We start from the raw sequence: 20,369 nt of genomic DNA, 5'->3' as shown, positions 1-20,369 counted from the left end.
AAACAGAAGTCTACTTCCCCAGAAGTCTCCTCTACCAAATATGGTTTTCCACACTCAAAATGAGACTGGCAGCTCAGTGTGGACCTGTATCTAGTGCTCCTGAATACTTGGCTACAATCAGTGCCTGCTGAGCTAACAAGAAGCACTGAATTAATTTTCATTATGAAATTTGGGTTCCATTACAGATTTTTCTGTTGAGCCATACACATTTAAAAAAATAAAAACAAATTATTCAGAAGTATGGACTACGTTCATGACCACAGAACTGATAAATAGACATACGTAAACCAAGGGATGCTGGGAGCCATGAAAGTGCTATTCTGACTGCAGCCTTGCTCTTCCACCAGAAACAAACAAATGCTCAAGGCATGTGAGCCAGCAAGATGGCTCTAAGGGGAAAGGTACTTGTTGCCAAGCTAGTGACCCAAATTTGGTCCCCATGACCCACATAATAGAATAGAACTGAATCAGGAAGGTCATCCTCTGACCTCTGTATGCACCACACTTAAACACCCGCCCCCAACACACACATAAACAAAGTAAATAAACATAAGGAACAAAGCATGCAGGGGTGTGTAAGTGCCGCGGCAGAGGCAAAGAAAGACATCTAGTATAGACAGCACAGAAGATGGCCACTGCATCCTTGGTTTTCCTGGCCACCTCAGCTGAGAGAAGGAAGCTCAGAAGTAACCAACATTTCCAATAGCCCTGCCTGGGCTTTCCCACGTCTTCTAAAATCATTTATGGAATCTGACAGACAAGAAACTTGGTAAAAATAGTACATAAATTTTCTTACATTATCTTATAAAACCAGTAAGGGTCCAAAGCACACCCCAAACCGCACAGCTTTACTTTTTGGTTAAAATTCTACTAGTAGATTACTTTAAAAGAAATATACACACCAGGCATATGGTGGCATATGCTTTTAATCCCGAAGTTCAGGAGGTAGAAACAGGTGGATCTCTGAGTTCAAGAAGAGCCAGTCAGGCATACACCATGAAATCCAGTCTTACCAACAAAAAGGGTGGGGATGAGAGGAGGATATGAAGAAAGAAACTTACAGATTTTAAACAGTGTGCCATTAAGATAAAAACACTTCTGTCTTTTAAGATAGTTTCCATGGACTTGATCTAGTCCCTTCTTGCGCCAACCACTGAGGACACACCCCTTAGGCAAGTAAGTACCTTATGTCTTCTTAGTTTCAATGTGTATACACTATTTTGTCTGTTAACAGCTAACACGTCTGGTTAGAAAGATTTTTGACTTTTGTTCTCTGAAAACTGGTAAGATAGTAAGTAGCATAAGTGACTTGGCCTATAGTATCCCCAGTTGTAATTCCATAAAGACTTAGAAAAAAGACAGAATAACAGAAAACTCCAAAAACTATGAAGAACAAATAATCTCTGCAGACTCTGATAGGTAAAATGCAGTAATCTCAACTCTTTCAAAGGGTAACAGAATGACCGATTAGTGCAGCCACGAGTTCTGTATGCACCAGTTGAACACGTTCACTTGAGGACACGGAGCATAGGCGACTGGTGCCACTCTGTCACTACCACAGATTACCTTGGCAAAGCAGAGGTAAGACACAGCCACAGCCAGATGGGCTCATTAACGGAAATTCAAGGCGAGGGCTTGAGGATACAGCTCAGAGAAAACATTTGCCTAATATGTATAAGGTCCTGGATTTGATCCCATAACATCACAAAAACTAAAGATAAATAAAATGAAATTTGATGGAGAAAGGGATGGGGGAAGCCTTACTTTGTAATCCTGGCTGTCCCAAAACTCAGACCAGACTGTCCTAGAACTCAGAGATCCACCTGCTCTCTCTCCCCAATGTTAGTATTAAGGGTGCAGGCCACCACCCCCAGACAGGATTGGGGTCACCAACCTGAGCTAAAACTGTGATGAAGTTTCGATTTAAATGGACAGCTTCATAAAGTGCCAGAAGAATGGCCTCATTGGTTCTAAAGAAAAAGAAAACAAATCAGATTCCTTTTAAAGAGCAGATGACATGGAACACATTATAACTATCAGGAGCTCCTCATCGCCAGCCCCTTCCCTCCACTCACCCTTTAGACTCGTGCAAAGGAGCATAGGTGAGGACCTGAAACCCTAGGACCAGTTCTTCCCACCCCTCATCAACTAACCCTGGAAGAGGTGGATACCCAGTCCTCAGTCACCTCCATTCCAAAGCCAGTAATGGTGACCTTAGCACTCAGGAGCAGAAGCAGGAGGACTGCTGCAAGTGTAAGGCCAGGAATATTCCCACAGAGAGTTCCAGGGCAGCCAGGATTGCACACAGCAAGATCATGTCTCAAAAAACATTTTTTAAGATAGGGTCTCACACTGCCCAGACTGGCCTCAAGCTCACTCCATAGCAGAGATGTTTGTAAACTTGTGTGCCTCTCACCTCCACCTCAGGAGTACTGGAGTAACAGGCTATGCCAATCACACTCAGATTGTTTAATGTGAATGACCGAGCAGAGGGCTTAGCAAGCTAAGCGAACATTCTACCAAGCCTAGCCTCTAAAGCAAAGATCTAAGAACCAACCCGTTGCTGCTTAAAACGCAAAATAAATAAATAAATAAATAAAAATAAAAAATAATAAAAAAAACACTTCACAAATCATAAAAAACTTTTAATCCGAAAAATGTTGACAAGAGGTTACATTTTCTGCTCTCATCCTCAGCAAGAGAGCCCACACTAAAGTCCAAGTACTTACTGTACTGAGATTTTCTCATGGGCGTCTGCTATGAACATGCTGCCCACCTGTGGAAGAAAGGAGGAATAGCAGGTTTCATACAGGGGGACAGGAAATGAGCTCAGTCCCTAAGAACTGAATCCATGGAAAAACAATGTTTCTGGTAGCAAAGAACAAGGAACTCTGGACAATGAGTCATACTTTGAAAACAGTAAAAGACTTATAAGTAATAAGTGTAAAAATGAGATTCCTACTAAATCATCTAGCCTTTCAATGTATACGTTTTAACAGTGTCAAGGTACCTGTCAGTCTATGTATTCTAATTGCTGTATGTTTCCTAGAAGCTGTTTACTGCAGTCAGAAACTAAGTCACAAAGAACTTCAAGCTTGTCCTGAAACTACAACTATAATCCGAAACTCAGATGTTCAGGATCAGTCTGGGCTACATAGGGAGTAGGAGCCAGCCCGAGCTACAGTATCAAAACCTGTCTCAAATGGAAATAGAAGAAAATAATTAAACTTCAGAGAAAGTAGGCTGATACCAACTATGAAAAACCGTTTTCCTTTAGATCACACAATTTTAACTTACACACTGCCAGGGAAAGCCAATAAATAACTGACACAAGCTGCCTCTAATACACATGATTCCAGAAGTGAGATGTGGTGGTGCACACCTGCAAACTAAGTCCTCAAGAAGAGGAAGGATCGGGAGTTCAAGGTCATCTTCAGCAATATAACAAGTTCATGGCCAGCCTGCATTTCATGAGACTAGGCCTAAAAAATTGAAAATGTCTGAGAACAATATAATTATATCTAATTCACATAATCAAGTATTAATATAAAATTCACACTGCTATAGCCTATGAGACCCTTCAGAGATTTATGCCTTAGAGGTAAAGCATTTATAAGATTCTTTTGAAATCTGGCTCTTAGAAACGGGGTAAGGGATACATAGGCACCAAGAGAAAAACTGCTGAGGGGCGGAACAGTTATTTTGTGCAATAACTCAAAAAGCTGGATAAACTCTAGGGCACTTGTACACTAACACCCCCCAAAATGGGTTCCAAATGTGCCTACACTTTAGGACCCACTGGGTTTATTTATTTCCCCCCTTTCCCCCCTTTTTATACCTTTAATTTTTTTTTATCTTTTTTAAGATCGATTTTATTGTCAGGTAGTGGTGGCACACACCTTTAATCCCAGCACTCAGGAGACAGGCAGGCAGATCTCTGAATTCAAGGGCAGAGCCTGGTCTACAGAGTGAATTCCAGGACATTCTGGGATACAGAAATTTCAAAACCCTGTCGCAAAAATTTTAAAAATATATTTATTTTATTTTGTGTGTATGGGTATTTTGCCTGCGTGTGTGTGTGTGTGTGTGTGTGTGTGTGTGTGTGTGTGTGACATGTGTGCAGTGCTTATTGAGGCCAAAAGAGGAAGTGTAAGCTCCTGGAAACAGTAATGGACAGCTAACTGACAGTTGTGAGCTGACACATGGGTGCCAGGAACTGAACGTGGGTCCTCTGCAAGAGCAGCCAGTGCTCTGAACTGTTGAGTCATCTCTGCAGCCCTCTCTTTTGTACTTTTGAGACAGGGACTCAGGATGTCCTTTGCCTCTGCCTCTCAATTGCTGGGATTAGAGGTATTTGTCCCATTCTAGATTTCTGTCTCAAAGAACAATCTCATTGGCTGGGGATATAGCCCCAAGGGTTCAGTGTTTGCCTAGCGTTCCCAAAGCTCAGGTTCAGGCCTCACCGCAGCACCATATAAACAGAGCATGGTAGTGATATACCTCGCCCAGCTACCAGGGATCTGCACTAGGGAGGGCTCACATCTACACACCTGCATAGTACACATCTGTGCTCCATCTAGTCAATGGAGCCAACCTATTCTCGAAGCAGCGTCAGTCTAGACCACACACTCAAGATGGTCTTGAATACGTAGACTGAGGTAAGCCTCATCTACCATGCAGCCCAGACTGCAAGATAGGACTTTTATTGGTGGCTGGATTTGGGTTCTGGTTTTTTATTTTTGTTTGAGAAAAGAGTCTCTCTACTTAGCTTTGACTGGCCTAGAGCTCAATGGATTCAGCAGGCTGGCCTCGCATTCATAGAGATCTGCCTGCCTCAGCCAAAGTCTATGTTAATGTGTACTGTTTCTTTCTTTCCTTCTTTCTTCCTTTTGCTTATTTGTTTTAGGTTAGTGCTGTTGTTGTCGTTGTTTTTAAACAGGGTCTCATCGTGTAGCCCTGGCTAGTCTGGAACTCCCAGAGATCCTCCCTTCTCAGCCTCCCAGGTGCTGGAATTAAAGCTGTATACCATGCCTGCTTCTTTCTTTTGTGAAACCACATTTCTTTATGAAACCCAAGCTATGCTCCTACGTTTCTGCCTCAGTCTTCCCAATGATGGAATTAAGCAGCCACTAGGTCAAGTTGTACTTTTTCTTTACTAATTAATCAGGGAGAAAAAAAAATCAGTCCCAGAAAAATCAGAGCTGCCCTCTACCCTATTTAACCTGGTTTTGGAACTTACTAAAAATTAAAAATGCTGTGGTTCTGGCGAGGGTATGGCAGCCCACAACTGTAACCTCAGCGTTTGAAAGGTTAGGGCAGGTCTATCATAAGTTCCAAGCCAGTCAGAATCTTAATCTGTAACTATTATTCATTTAATGATTTACTTATTCATATTTCATGTGCACTGGTGTTTTGTCTGCATCTATGTTTGTATGATGCTGTCAGCTCCGCTAGAGTTACAGACAGTTGTGAGCTGCCATAGAGGTGCTGGGTGTTGAACTCAGGTCCTCAGGAAGAGCAACCAGTGAGTTCTCTTTAGTAAAGAAATGCGGTTCCAGATAAAACCTAATCTGTTCTCTCCTTCTTATACCAGTACCTCAAACATACCTGAACTCCTGAGCCCAGATCTGCCCACCCCTGAAGTCTTCCTGTACTTCTCAATAGGAGGGAAAACACAAGCAGAACTTACCATATTTGTTAAAGCAGAAAAAAAACCGCTCTGATGTTCTTCTTCCTTGTCTTTATACTGCCTGAAAAGAAACTAAATTAAACTTGAGATTTTTTTTTTTTATCACATATATATTCAACCCTGACATTCTAGGGAATCAGGGCAGAGTACTCTTAGAACGTCTGACTCTAGAAATCTGAAGCGCGATGACGCTCTAACCATGGCAGTTCCCCCGCAAGCTGAGAGGAACCCATCTGCTCTGGAGGTACTGTGTACCAAAATGCCTGGCTACTTTGGGAGAGACTTAGAAAGCAAGCTGCACAAGTGTGAAACGCTCTAGCATATGGCTGATCCAGTTATTTCCCAAACAGATGATTACTTGAAAACTATGGCAGTGAAAATTCTTCCAGGCTGTGACAGTGAAAACCTTGTTTGTGTTTGAAGAAGGAAGAAAGTTGAATGGCTAAGACATCTGAGGAGATGGGACACACTTGGAGATTTAAAACTCAAGTGTCTGTGAGGAGTATGTGAAGAAGCAAGAAAGATCCTGCAGGCCTTCGCGGGCCTTCAGCACTTCTGGTTTCCTCCAGGGAACCCCAGATCCTTCCCTATCTAAGGGATGAAAACCAAGCATCAATTATGAGACCCTGAGACTAAATACGGACAGATTCTGGGAAGTTGAGTCACTAATGACAAAGAAGCATTGGTTCAGGAGTGTAGTTCAGTAACAGATGCTGTTCTTAACTTGCATAAGGGCCTGCGTTCAACTCCCAGAGGAGGGAAGAATGGAATAAGAAAAATTTTGCACATCTGTCAAATGAGCTCAACCCAATGCATCTTCTCTTTTTATTCTTTTAAAAATTTTAGCTGGGGGAGGAAAAGGGGGCTAAAATTAAGAGTTAAGAGCACTGGTTGCTCTTCCTAATGCCCTAAGTTCTATGTCCTGCACCCACACGGCAGCTCACGACTGTCTGTAACTCCAGCAGATCTGAACCATCATACAAACATATATGCAGACAAAACACCAATGCACATAAAATATAAATAAATAAATAAATAAATAAATAAAAGAATAATTTTAGTTGGGCGGTGGTGGCACATGCCTTTAATCCCAAAACAGGTAAAGGCAGGAAGATCTCTGGGTTCAAGGTCAGCTTGGTCTACAGAGTGAATTCCAGGATAGCCAGGGTTACACAGCAAAACCCAGACTCAGAAAACCAAAAACAAACAAACAAACAAACAAAGAATTTTAAAGTGATAATGGCATTTACATGACACACTGGGTAAAAGGGTAAATCCTGCTTTGTATCTGTAAAGCTAGTCAAATGTTCTAGAACAAAATACCAAAGGCTAAAACAGAACATGCCTAACCCCTGAACTAAAGGTGGAGGCTGACCTGATGGGTGCTTTTCCCTGGTGCGAGCAAAAAAGCTCTTTGGACACATCAAGCTGAACTAGAACAAATGCATCTGCATGCAGCTATACCTTTATTCTTTTGGGATAGGTTAGGAATTTTTACCTAAGAATTCTAACAAACCTCTTCCCTACTCACCCTGTTCAACTGAAAATTCGCCTTTTTCCCTCTGGAAAAGCACTTACCTGTTGTACTCAGATAAAGCCTGAGTGATCACAAGCCCCATTCCCTGGAAGAAAAAAATACAACACTCTGAAATAAGCAAGGAGCCTGACTGGGCAGTGATGGTGCACGCCTGTAATCCCAGCACTCTTGGAGGCAGAGGTAGGCGAATTTCTGAGTTCAAGGTCAGCCTGGTCTACAGAGTGAGTTCCAGGACAGCCAGAGCTATACAGAGAAACCCTGTCTCGGAAAAAAAAAATCAAAAAAACAAAACAAAACAAAACAAACAAACAAACAAAAAAGCAAGGAGCCTTGAGGTGCTTCTCAAGATGCTATAGCTCAGCCAGGGGAAACAGCGAAGCCTACAGTCTGTACCCGGGATGTTCTGCCTGAGATCTGACATGAAGGATGGAAATTCTTAGTAGATTTTTGTTTGCTTGTTTTGTCAAAGCAACAAAACTCCTAAACCAGGAGGGGTTAGGGAACATCCTCTTAGGAAAGATTGTTTATCTAATTATTTTGCTTAATGTTCCCACAAACCTTTTAAAATTGAGTAACGAGAGACCAGACAGGCCAGTGTGGGTTATTGACAGTTCACTGGCATAATTTCCACTTCTGAAAGGGGAGTAAGTGAGAAAGACTCAAACAAAAGGAACCCATGGATTGCAAACAGCCAGAGCAAGAGCGATAGTGAGTCTCAAGTTAAACGATGGTAACTATAGTGAAGCCACTCTCAGGACATAAGAAACAGGACAGGGAGCTGGAGAGAAGCTGGCTCAGTGGGTGAAGGCGATTGCCAGGAAGCCTGAGCTCAACCACAGGACCCACAGAGTGAAATAAGAAAATGACTCCTGCAAGTTATCCTTTGACGTGTGTGTGTGTGTGTGTGTGTGTGTGTGTGCAGATAAGTGTGTCTATATGCACACATACTTGTCATGTGTGTGACATATATGTTTGTCATATATATAAGACATATGTCACATACATACATATACACCAACACTCATACTCTAAATAAAAAGCAATTTTTTTTTGAGACAGGGTCTCACTATAAAACTAGCCTTGGCTATCCTAGAACTTACTATGTAGACCAGGCTAGCCATGAACTCAAAGAAATCTGCCTGCCTTTGCCTTTCAAGTGCTGGGATTAAAGGTGTGTGTTACCACAGCCATCATAATTCTTAAAATGTAATGAAAACAAGAAGTGAAAGAAAAGAAGTATGGAATGTTTAAATGAACTGTCCCATTTTATTCAGAATCTGTGAAGCACATCATAGAGATCTATTAAGGTCACAAGGATAAGTCATACACATACTTTTTAATAAGAGAAATTAAAAGAAATAAAAGGAAGTAAAGCCAAATATCTGGTAACGTCTTCCTCCCTATATCCAGAAAACAGATGTTATTTTACAAAATTTTAAGGACACATATAACATGCATATCTAGACATGCACACACACACACACCATCCTTCATGTCTCAGCCTCCTAAAGTCAGGCTACAAATTGTATCAAGCCAATTCTTTTCTTTTCTTTTTTTTAGAATTATTTATGTTATGTATGTGAGTACACTGCAGCTGTCTTCAGACTCACCTGAAGAAGGTGTCAGATCCTATTACAGATGGCTGTGAGCCACCAGGTGGTTGCTGGGAATTGAACTCAGGACCTCTGGAAGAGCAGTCAGTGCTCTTGAGCACTGAGCCATCTCTCCAGCCCCAAGTTAGTTCTTTAAGAAGAAACTTCAGGGCTGGAGAGATGACTTGGCTGTAAACAGACCTTTGTGCTCTTGCCAAAGACCCAGATTTAGTTCTCAGCAAGCACCACATGATGGCTCACAACCATCTTTAATTACAGTTCTGGGAATCTGGCGCCGCCTTCTGGTCTTTTCAGACACCAGGCAACACACGTGGTTGTACATGGCACACACTGGTAATTCCACACTGAAGCAGGAGAATCAGGAATTTGAGGCCAGCTGGCTAAGGCTAAACAGTGGGACTGTCTCAAAAACCAAAAACCAACTCATAATGAAGCACTTTCTTCCTGGGATTCATTTTTCATTTGTTTGTGTAGCACTGGAAATTGAACCCAAAACTAGTAAGTTATATCCCCAACCCATTCTTTTCGCTAGAGATAGGTCACACCGTCTTACAGGATGCCTTAACTTGCACTTTTCCTACCAGTTTCCATTATCAGCACCACTAACCCCGCTTCTCTCTTCTTAATCTCCATTGGAAACAAGGCCTCTGCATGTAAGTAAGACAATAGCAAAACATCTAGATTCTAGATACTCACGTTCAGTGTAGCCTCATCATCCACAATAGACAGCTTCACAATGTAAGGATTCACAGACTATTAAGAGAAAAGAGTGAAAGTAAGTGTGAGCAAGTTAAGAGAGGCCGCTGGCTAATTAGGAAAGTAATAACACAAATGCTTCTCTAAGCCCTCTTTCCACAGTGATGTTCCCATACCCAAACCCAAAGCATCCTGCTGCTGACAGCCCTCACTTCCAGACAATCTCTGAGCTCAGCCAGGCACTGGTCAAGTGCACTTGCAAGGACACACACACACACAAATGTCAGTGCTGGTATACCTGCACTTCCCTCTGGGCGAGCTCATGTTTATCCCCGTCTACCTCTCCTATTGTTTCTTTCTTGCATCTAAAAAGTGAATACTCTGAAAACTCAATCTGTCCTGCCCTACTCAGTCCTCAGAGATAGCTGTCCGCTGGGGAAAATAACATCTTCTTTCCCTTAAGACAAGTACTGGTAAGCTGCTAATTTACACTCTCCTCCCAAAGGCTCCCTAACCATTTCAGAGCTACACAAGGACTGACTCACCCACCCGGAAAACAAAGCCACCTCAGGGTGGGAAGTGGCAGCTGCTTAACAGCCAGTGAGGCCATTTGTGGAGCTCTGATCCCCGCGTTACACTGCAGGGGGTACTGAAGGAAGGATGTTATTACCCAGGCAGCAATCTGGTGAGGACACTGGGGTCTAATGTCTGTCCCATCACTTACAGCACTGGGGGCTGACTTGAGTTTTCCCAGAGCCAGTCGCAGCTGGGCACATATTCAAACTCATTAAAGATATGGCTACTTCTTAAAGTGGGATGAGAGCCAATGACCTGCTCACCCACAGGATGTGTGGAAAGTTCTCTTCAGGACCAAACACCAATTCTAGCCCAAGGAGGGTGAGTAATCAAAGTGTTCAGACTGACGATTTTTACATCTACCAAGAAAATTTTTTATTAAGAAACCTAAAACCAAAACTGAAAAACTAATCACCCACATATATCTCATTTAATCAAGTTTCAAAGCACATCTTTCTCATGTAAACTGAAACAGAAAAAGGTTTTACTTCCTTAACAAGCCAAATGTTTGCTGTGTTTTATATGACACTATAGACTGTCACTCGAGACCCAATGCAGGTGGGTCCTTGGAAAAGAAGAATCAGCAGCTGGCTGACCTACAGGTCTCACCATGTTGACAGCAACATTAGAAAAAGCAAAGCTTCTTTTCTTCTCAAGTCAGGACCTCACTATGTAGCCTCAGTTTCCCTAACTCTTGCTCTACTGTCCAGGCTGGCCTTTACCTTTCAGAGACGCCTGTTGGCTCTGGCCTCGCATCACTCTCCTGAGAGGGGGAATTAAAGGCATGCATGCTGTCCATGCACAGCACATTTTCTTGACATTATTTCTGCAAGTACTAGTCACTCACCTTTCCAAAAGGCAACAGTAAGGATTTGGGAAGTACCAAGACTAGTATGTGTTTGAGTAACAGTTGAGGAACAGGCAAGGTTTATGCTCTAATTCCCCTTACTGATGTTGAGGTGCTACACAAACTACCTAATTTAACCTTCAGTCTCCTCTCCCCTGGTGCTCTGAGCTTAGTTAAGACACGTAAAACCCTTAGCAGAGCATCTGACACACTGTACGCACTTTTACTTTGTTCTGTGATAGTCAGAGGAAGTTCTACATTTTTAGAGGGGGGAGGAGAGAGAGAGAGAAAGAGAGAGAGAGAGAGAGAGAGAGAGAGAGAGAGAGAGAGAGAACACAGTTTCTCACTGGAACCTAGGACTTGAGGCTCACCAACTAGGCAAGGCAGGCCAGCCAGCAAGCCCCAGGATCCGCTTGTGCCCTCCTCTCCAGCCTGGGATCACACATGCATGGCAGCGCACTACCCTTTTCTCAGAGTGCTGTGGACTGCAATCACGTCTGTCATGTGCATGCATGCTTTACCAATAGGACCATCTCCCCGACCCAGGAAAGTTCTTTATGAAAAAGAGTAAGGGGAAAGAAAAAAAAGAATGAAAGAGAATGAGAGAGGGAAAGAAGGGAGAAAGGAAGAGAGAGAGAGAAAGAGAGGAAGAAAGTAGGGAAGGAGGGGGAGAGAGGGAGGGTGGGAAAAACTTACAAATAGATACAATTTAATTTTTTTATTTTAATTTAGGGAAACAACATGCTCAGGGCAGTAGATGGGTTTTCAATCAGTTCATCTCAAAAAACCTGGCCAGTCTGGAAACCAGGCTCTTAGCCCTGTAAGAATCCCTTTCTCCTGAACACTAATTGCCTCTAACACACCCAGAATGATCCTCTTTTTGAAACAGGATGCAATCTCTTTTCATCCACAAGAGAGGATTAAAGAAACGCAGTCGGAAGTCACTAACTACACTTGCTGCTCCTTCCTTGTTAATTGTTTCTTTAACTTTGGGGTCCTAGATTTCCGAGTTTTCCCCCATCAGTTTTCACTGTCTCTAAAACAGAAAACATTATTAAAATGAGGAATCACTGTACATGATATCCTTTCCTGATTTATTTTTGTTTTGCTTTGCTTTGGTTTGGTTTTGGGGGACAGACTCTCTCTGTGTTAGCCTAGCTGTTGTCCTGAAACTTGCTCTTGTAGACCCGGTTAGAACTCAGAAATCCACCTGCCTCTTGCTATCAAGTGCTAGGATTAGGTGTGCCCCAGCACACCAGCTCTCTCCTTATTTCTTTTTTTTTTTCTTTTTTTTCTTTTTTTAGATTTATTTATTGTTATATTTAAGTACACTGTAGCTGTCTTCAGACACACCAGAAGAGGGCATCTGATTTCATTACGGATGGTTGTGAGCCACCATGTGGTTGCTGGGATTTGAACTCAGGACCTTCGGAAGAACAGTTAGTGTTCTTACCCGCTGAGCCATCTCTCCAGCCCCCTCTCTCCTTATTTCTTATACCTAACACACATCTGTCGTCGCTGCCTTTAGCTAGTCTCTGATACCTTTACCTCTTTCTAGAAAGTATTATGCCCTGGAGAGATGGCTCAGCGGCTAAGAGCACTGACTGCTCTTCCAGAGGTCCTGAGTTCTAGTCCTAACACCCACAAAGAGTTATAGGAATTGGGGGCTGGAGAGATGGCTCAGTGGTTAAGAACACTGTCTGCTTTCCCAAAGGTCTTGAGTTCAATTTCCAGCAACCACATGGCTCACAACCATCTGTAAAGAGATCTGATGCCCTCTTCTGGTATGCCTGAAGACAGCTACAGTGTACTCACAAAAATAAAATAAATCTTAAAAAAAAAAAAAAAAAAAAAAAAGGCTGGGCAGTGGTAGCTGGATGCCTTTAATCCCAGCTCTTGGGAGGCAGAGGCAGGTGGATTTCTGAGTTCGAGGCCAGCCTGGTTTACAGAGAGAGTTCCAGGACAGCCAGGGCTACACAGAGAAACCCTGTCTTGGGGGGGGGGGGGGGGGCAAGTATTACAACTTGCCTTACTGGTCATGGGCTTGCCTACTGTAGTAGCTAAAACATTCTCCCTAGCACACCTTCTCGTGCTAGCTAGCATTTCACTAGCCTTTAACTCTGTTATGTTCATCTGGGATCTCTGGTACTCTTGTCAAAACCTTTCTGTTCTACTGTAATTAAACTTCTTTAATACTATCTGGTAAATGAAATATTCAAAACTGCAAATCCCAGAGAAATCATGGTCACCAGCCTTGCCCTTGCTGGGTCTATTCATTCTTCTGCAGTTTCGGACACAGCAAAGATACAGAAATACGGTTTTCTCCGACTGCTGGCTGGTTCCCATTTTCAGGCTGACTTTTCGGCCCCACTGGGCTAAGGCAGGGTTCAGTTTGCACGTAGAAAAGCCACGCCACTGCTTCAGAATGGCTGTATCCACTAGTGAACACTCAACACTGACGACAGCACATTCCTGTCACACAGAACACAACTTCCTAACTTTCCTCAGCTAGGAAACTTAACTTTCCTCTATTGCTGTTATAAGGATCCATGAATCCTGGGTATCTTTCTATCTATCTTTGTTTCTTTCTTTCTTTCTCTCTTTCTTTCTTTCTTTTTTTCTTTCTTTCTTTCTTTCTTTCAATCTTTGTTTTCCCCTTCCCTTCTCCCTCTTGCTTTGGCCCCTTTTTGCTCCAGCCCATAGGTTTTTTATTTGTTTCTCATTACAGATGGTTGTGAGTCACCATGTGTTTGCTGTAATTTGAACTCATGACCTCCAGAAGAGCAGTCAGTGCTCTTAACCGCTGAGCCATCTCTCCAGCCCCAGGGTATACTGTTCTAATAAGGCCTCAGAAGCTTTTACACATGACAGCAAACATAACAGCTACCTTACCAGCCCTTTCAGATTGCCAGTAAAAGCAGGTACTGGTGATAAACTGCCTGTTTCTCTGTAGATCTGTACTTCTTCATCAGTTCTGCCAAGAGAATAACAGCGGCCTGCTCTTGGGATTGCTAACTCATCAATATGGCCCCATACATTCCAGTCCCTCCAGGTACTTCCTTCTCACAGCCTCTCCTCCTTACAATAAGCTACCCATCTCTCAGGCTACCTGAACTACACTTAGTGATGCGGCACGATGGCACTAGTCTGTGGGCTGAGGAGGCTGAGGCAGGAAGATTCCTAAAAGGTAGAAGCCAGCTTACACCACAATACTGACAGGGGTCTACAAACCACAGAACTGAGTCAGGATAGGGAGAGAGGATTTGCAGAGGCAGGAGGATCACCCTTGAGTTCCAGACCAGGCTGCTCTACATACCTCAGTATATATATATATATATACTATATAGCATCTATGCTAGTCAGGACTATATAGCAAGACTCTGTTTTTAAAAATTAATATGGGGGGAGGGGGACTAGAGAGAGGGCTCAGCAGTTAAGAGCACTGGTTTCTCTTCCAGAGGATGTGTATTCCATCCTAGCACCTATACCACTCCCACCACAATTATGTATAGCTCCAATTCAAGAGGCTCTGATGCCCTCTTCTGGCCTTCATGGGAACCAGGCACATACATGGTGCACAGACATACATGCAGGCAAAATACCCATACACATAAAATAAAAATAAATAAAACTTTTTAAGTTAAAAGAGAAAAATATAGTTTGCCAAGAACATGTCTCCCACATTAAGCAATCTTTTAGAAAGTGATTATGGAGAATAGCAATTGTACACTCGGGGCCCACCTACCTCATATTTTCTGTAGTTTACCAGCAGAGCCAAGAGGACCACAGCATCATGCCCATGCTCTCTACGGCTTGGGGGATGGGACAGGATCTGTAAACAAGAGGCAGAGGGTATAACTAAGTCCTGGTTCCTGGGAAGGCAGGTGAAAATTTTTAAGTGATAAACTATCTAAAACCAAAAAGTCATCAGGAAGTTACGTACCTGTAAAATTGCTTCAAATATACTGTTGATCATTACATATTCCAGGATAGTGTTCTGACTGATATTATCTGTAACCTGAATGTAATAAAAATCTTTTGAAGGTCTGTAAAAGGCACACAACATCTCATGTGTATCTCCCGCCATCTAAGTGAGACAGAAATGTTCAAGAGCAAACAAAAATATCCCAAGAATCAGAATCCCAAAAAACATTTTCAAGTGAGACACAATGAAAAGGAAAACGCAGACAATCTAAAGATGGTAGTTCTCCTGGAACAGCCTTCTAACGTGGTGTGCATCAGCGGGGACACGGTTCTACAGATGAAGACACTTGCCACCAAGCCTAATGACCTGAGTTCCATCCCGGGGCCCACACGGTAGAAGGAAAAAAAAAACCAACCCCTGAAAACTGTGACAACATGACTGGGGGGGAGGGGAAGGAATACACAAAGTAAAAGTAAAATAAAAAATAAAGTGGTAAGTATCATAGAGCCTGCAGGCTAAAAATTGTAGCATCTACTCCACAGATTAATTTCCAAAAAGCAAAACTACATACAACTAACTTCCTTCTCTACGTTCAGACCAAAAGGAATGATATAATACCCAAAGAGAATTTCTCTTTTATTTTTGGGAGGAAGTATTCACTATGCTTGATTCAGCTGTGATGAAGGAATACCCTTGACAAACACAGAGGTAGTCACTTACAGTCACCAAGCAAAGAAGAAGTTTCAGACATAAACTCTTCAGACTTTCAGAACCTTCTGCACAAAGTAATGAATCCAAACTCTCCATCAAGTTCTGGGGAAAAGAACCATTAAACATTAAAGCAAACCAAATAACGCATATACCCCATGTCTTACCCAGTACTATACCATGTTACAAAGGATAATGTGAATAACTCGAAATCAACTGTAACATTTCTCTAGTCCAGGCATTGTAAGAGCAAAGAAAACACTTCAAGTCTAACTGCTTGGGGGAAAATGTTTTAGAACAACTGCAGAGAACAATAAGGATTCACTTATACTACATGAATGCTTGAAGCTTTATACATATGGAAACTTTAAGATCAGAACAATGAAGTAATTTGAAAAAGGGAAACCTAATGGTTTAATAACTATACATGAACTTCCTTACTTGTTAAAGAAAGGTGAAGGCGCACTAAACAGGTGACAGACACAGTATCAATTCACCACAGAGCATCAGTGGCATCTGAGCAGTCCAACAAAGCTAGGTGGGTTCATCAGGACCAACTCCAACTGACAGTGTGACTGGAATGTGATGCTTGAACTAAAAAATAGCCTTTAGACATAAACTAATCAAAAGATGAAACCTTCATACTATGACAGAGGGAGAAAGGAAAAAATAATCTACATTATATAAAGGAAATGAATTCAAAGCTGGAGAAATGGCTCAGAGATTAAGAGCACTTGTTCTTACAAAAAACCTGAATTTTTAGATCCCAGTAACCACATGGTAGTTCAAAGCCAGCTATAACTCCTCTTGCAGGAGATATATCACTCTCTTCTAGACTCTAAGGACATCAGGTATGCACATGGTGTGCATAAATACATGCAGGCAAAAAACAAAACAAAGCAAAACTTTTTTCTAAGAATATACAAATAAAACAAATAAATCTTTTTTCTAAGAATAAAATTAAGAGGCCGGGCAGTGGTGGCACACGCCTTTAATCCCAGCACTTGGGAGGCAGAGGCAGGCAGATTGCTGAGTTCGAGGCCAGCCTGGTCTACAGAGTGAGTTCCAGGACAGCCAGGGCTACACAGAGAAACCCTGTCTTAAAAAACAAAAAACAAAAAACAAAAAACAAAAAAAAAAAAAAAAAATGAGAGTCAAATTAAGGACTCAGAATGTTGGAGTCCTTCAAAGTAAGATGTTTCAACTAGATGTGGTGATGCATACCTTTAATACCAGCACTGGGAGGCAGAGGCAGGAAAAGTTCTGTCTAAAATACACAGCAAGTCACTGAGTTCTAGGACAACCAGGACTATGAAACATAAAAACCCTGTCTCAAAAATAAAACAAAATATAAGATATTTCAGTTAAATTGAATGTGAGCATCTACCCTATACTTTCAAAGTAAGACCTGGAAATTTACTTTCAACAGGTTTTTAGTTTAACAGGAAAGAAAAGAAAACAATTTCAATGCCTCTGACCCCCACACATATACCATGGCATGCATGTGCACAAACACACACACAAATCAATAAATGTAATAAAGTTTATTAATAAAATAATAACAGGACACTTGATATCAACTCCTAGCCTCAACTGACATGTATACACATACACACACCCCAGAAAAATGTAGATTTAGCACAGCGGTGCAAACCTGTAACCCCAGCACTAGGAAAACAAAGACAGAAAGACCCTGGGGCTTGTGAACCAGCTAGTCTAGCCAAACTGACAAGTTTCAAGGTTCTGTGAAAAACCTTGTCTCAAAAAGTACAACGATATTTGACAGAAGACACTCGGTGTTGACCTTTGACCTGGGCTACACCAAATGCACCCACACACAAACACATACACAGGCACCTCTCCCTTCCTCCTTCCCTCCCCTCTCCACACTTTCTTGAGAAGGAAAAGGACACCAGATAGACTTTAGAATACTCAAAGACACGTGAGAAGAGGCTAGAAACGTGATATTTGACAAAATGCTTATCTAGCTTTTATAAGGCCCTGGGTCAATCCTGAATATAAGCCAGACACATGTCTATAATCCCAGTAGTCAGAAGGAATGTAATTTGGGGTGGAGGAAAGGCAATTAAAACTGGTTTTAAAATTAATACTGGTGATACTTGGTCAATTTAAGGATCAACTATATGATAAGTGAATTATCAAAGTGTTATTATAAAAAGATAGTGTTTTAGTGTTTAAGCTCTGTCTATCATGCACCATGAATGAAGCCTTAGCTTCAGTCCCCAGTGGGGGGTAAGGGGAGAAGCAAAGAAAAACTAAAATAGTTTAAAACAGTGGATATAAAAATCCAAGCCAGGTTACACAGAGAAATCCTGTCTTGATCTTTTTATTATTTTGCTTTTGTTTTGTTGTTTTGCTTTGTTTGGAGCTGAGGACCGAACCCAGGGCCTTATGCTTGCTAGGCAAGTGCTCTACCACAGAGCTAAATCCCCAGCCCCGAAACCCTGCCTTGAAAAGAAAAATAAATAAATACATAAAAGGGCATAAGGCTGGAGAAGTGGATCACTTCAGTGTCTAAGAGCACTGGAGGCTCTTGCAGAGGACCTATGCTAGAGTCCTAGCACTGTCATAATAGTTCCCAACCATCCATAACTCCACATCCACCTTCTCTGACTTCCAAGGGCATCAACCATACACATACAAAACACTCACACATAGCATAAAAAAATAAATTTAATAAAAAAAAATTTCAAATGAATGTCAGCAAGTGAAAAAAAGCACTTGCCTAACAACCAAAGTTCATTACTCAAGACCCACACAGTGGAAGATCAGAACCAATTTCTCAACTATTCCACATGTTTGCAAGTGTGCAACTAAATAAATGCATAAGCATAATTCTAAAAAAAAAATCAATTCAAGGGATTGGAGAGATGGCTCAGCCGTTAAGAGCATTGGCTCCTCTTCCAGAGGTCCTGAGTTCAATTCCCAGCACCCACTTGGTGGCTCACACCCATCTGTGATAGAGTATGATGCCCTCTTCTGACATGTAGGCACAATTACAAATGGAGCAAGCACTCATATACATTAAATAAATAAAAGGATAAATAAATAAATAAATAAATCTTTTCCAAAAAATGTAATTCAAGTCAAACATCATAGTATATGCCAATAATCTGAGCCTACTTAAGAGTCTGGAGCAGGAAGAATTATTTGAACTCACAGGTTCAAGACCAGACTAGGCAACATAACTAGACCTATTTCAAAAGGAAAACTGGTGTGGTCATGGTAGTGTGCACACATAATCCCAACAGCTAGAAGATGGAAGGAAAAAAAAAATCAAGACTTAAATGTCTAGTTCTCTCAAGTGGCAAGAAGAGACACAAAGTCTGAAACATAGCAAAGGATATAGTCAGCAAACTGCAAATACCAAGAGGAGCTCTCATTAGACTCAGCAAAAATGAAAAAACTTATGTGAACATGAGAAATGACCAAGGTCTCCAGTGCAGACTATATACTTAGGACCAACATTAGAAGACACTGGGACTACTTCAGAAACTGATGAAGAGATGCATAAACCACCAACAGAATACACAATGTTCTTTGCCCAGATGGTGTCATTTCTGTTGCCTCATTGAGAGTTAGCTCAAACAATAACTTATCCTGTGTACAAACTTGGAGACTTTGTATAATTGTCTCTTCAGATGTATAAGGCATACAAAGAAAGACACTTGTATACATTTTGGTACATAACAAAAGACCTGAGGAAGATGCTCAGCAAGCCAGCAAGATGGCTCAGCAGGTGAAGATGCTTCCACACAAGCCTAATGACCTGAGTCAAACTGGCCTGCCCATGGGCAGCATGGCATGTGTGCTCACAAACATTACAGACACTGGCACACAACACTTTTCCCAGTGGCAGGGGATCATCCCCTCCAAGATGAGTTCAATGGTAAGTGATTCCCAGACTGTCAGGCTCAGGGCACTTCTGCTTCCTCTGACCCTCCAGTAACCATCACTAAGTTGCTTTTTAGGAGCTGGTTTACCCTCTGTTTGCACAGTTGTCTCTGATTGCTTTTCTTTAAACCTAACGTTTTTTTTTTTTTTTTTTTTTTTTTTTTTTTGTCTTGTTTTGTTTTAACTTGAAAGAGATAGGCTGACAAGATGGTTCAGTACTTAAAAACATCTGTTGTTACTGCAGAGGATCCATGATCAGCACCCACAAGAGGCTCAAAATCATTTACAACACCAATTCCAAAGGATCCCATACCCTCTTCAGACTTTTCAGGCATCAAGCATACATGAAGTATACAAACTTACATGCAAGCAAAACACTTACACACATAAAATAAATAAACCTAAAAATAAAGTATAAAAAATATTTTTTAAAAAGGTTCTACCCTCTGTAATGTAAGTCTGAAGCCAACCTCAACTACATAAGACCCTGTGTCAAATACCTAAATGCGGACAAGGGTTGATCCTGAGTGACAGAGCACTCGCCTTCCATGCAGAACATCATGGATTCATCACCAGAACCACAAAATAGCTGACCTTTTCAGCTATTTTCATACTTTATCTAAGCTCATAAATGTCATACAAAGCTGGGCATGGTGGCTCACACCTTTAAACCCAAAACTCAAGAGACAGAGGCAAGTGAATCTCTGTTAAGTTTGAACCAGCCTTGTCTACATAGTGAAATGCAGGACAGCAAGGGCTATGTAGATAGTCCCTGTCTCAAAAACAAAAACAAAAACAAAAACAAAAACAAAAAAAAGAAAAGCCAGGGGGTGGTGGTGCACACCTGTAATCCCAGCACTCTG

At 41.7% G+C, this 20,369-nt stretch overlaps 1 protein-coding gene across 1 annotated transcript in view; it reads right to left on the bottom strand.

The window, feature by feature from the left end:
• Armh3 (armadillo like helical domain containing 3) overlaps positions 1 to 20,369 on the bottom strand; it is a 190,040-nt gene that overhangs the window by 139,842 nt on the left and 29,829 nt on the right. The window contains exons 6-13 of the mRNA XM_052184763.1: positions 15,604 to 15,696; positions 14,902 to 14,976; positions 14,704 to 14,790; positions 9,536 to 9,592; positions 7,268 to 7,311; positions 5,690 to 5,750; positions 2,730 to 2,776; positions 1,895 to 1,970 (exon numbers count right to left, since the gene is read on the bottom strand). Of these exons, the coding sequence (XP_052040723.1) occupies positions 1,895 to 1,970; positions 2,730 to 2,776; positions 5,690 to 5,750; positions 7,268 to 7,311; positions 9,536 to 9,592; positions 14,704 to 14,790; positions 14,902 to 14,976; positions 15,604 to 15,696 (540 nt within the window). The remainder of the gene's footprint in view (positions 1 to 1,894; positions 1,971 to 2,729; positions 2,777 to 5,689; positions 5,751 to 7,267; positions 7,312 to 9,535; positions 9,593 to 14,703; positions 14,791 to 14,901; positions 14,977 to 15,603; positions 15,697 to 20,369) is intronic.

Source organism: Apodemus sylvaticus, chromosome 1, assembly GCF_947179515.1.
Source record: "Apodemus sylvaticus chromosome 1, mApoSyl1.1, whole genome shotgun sequence".
Lineage (NCBI taxonomy): Eukaryota > Metazoa > Chordata > Mammalia > Rodentia > Muridae > Apodemus > Apodemus sylvaticus.
Note: the sequence above shows the minus strand (reverse complement) of the source record. Positions and strands in the feature narration are given on the sequence as shown.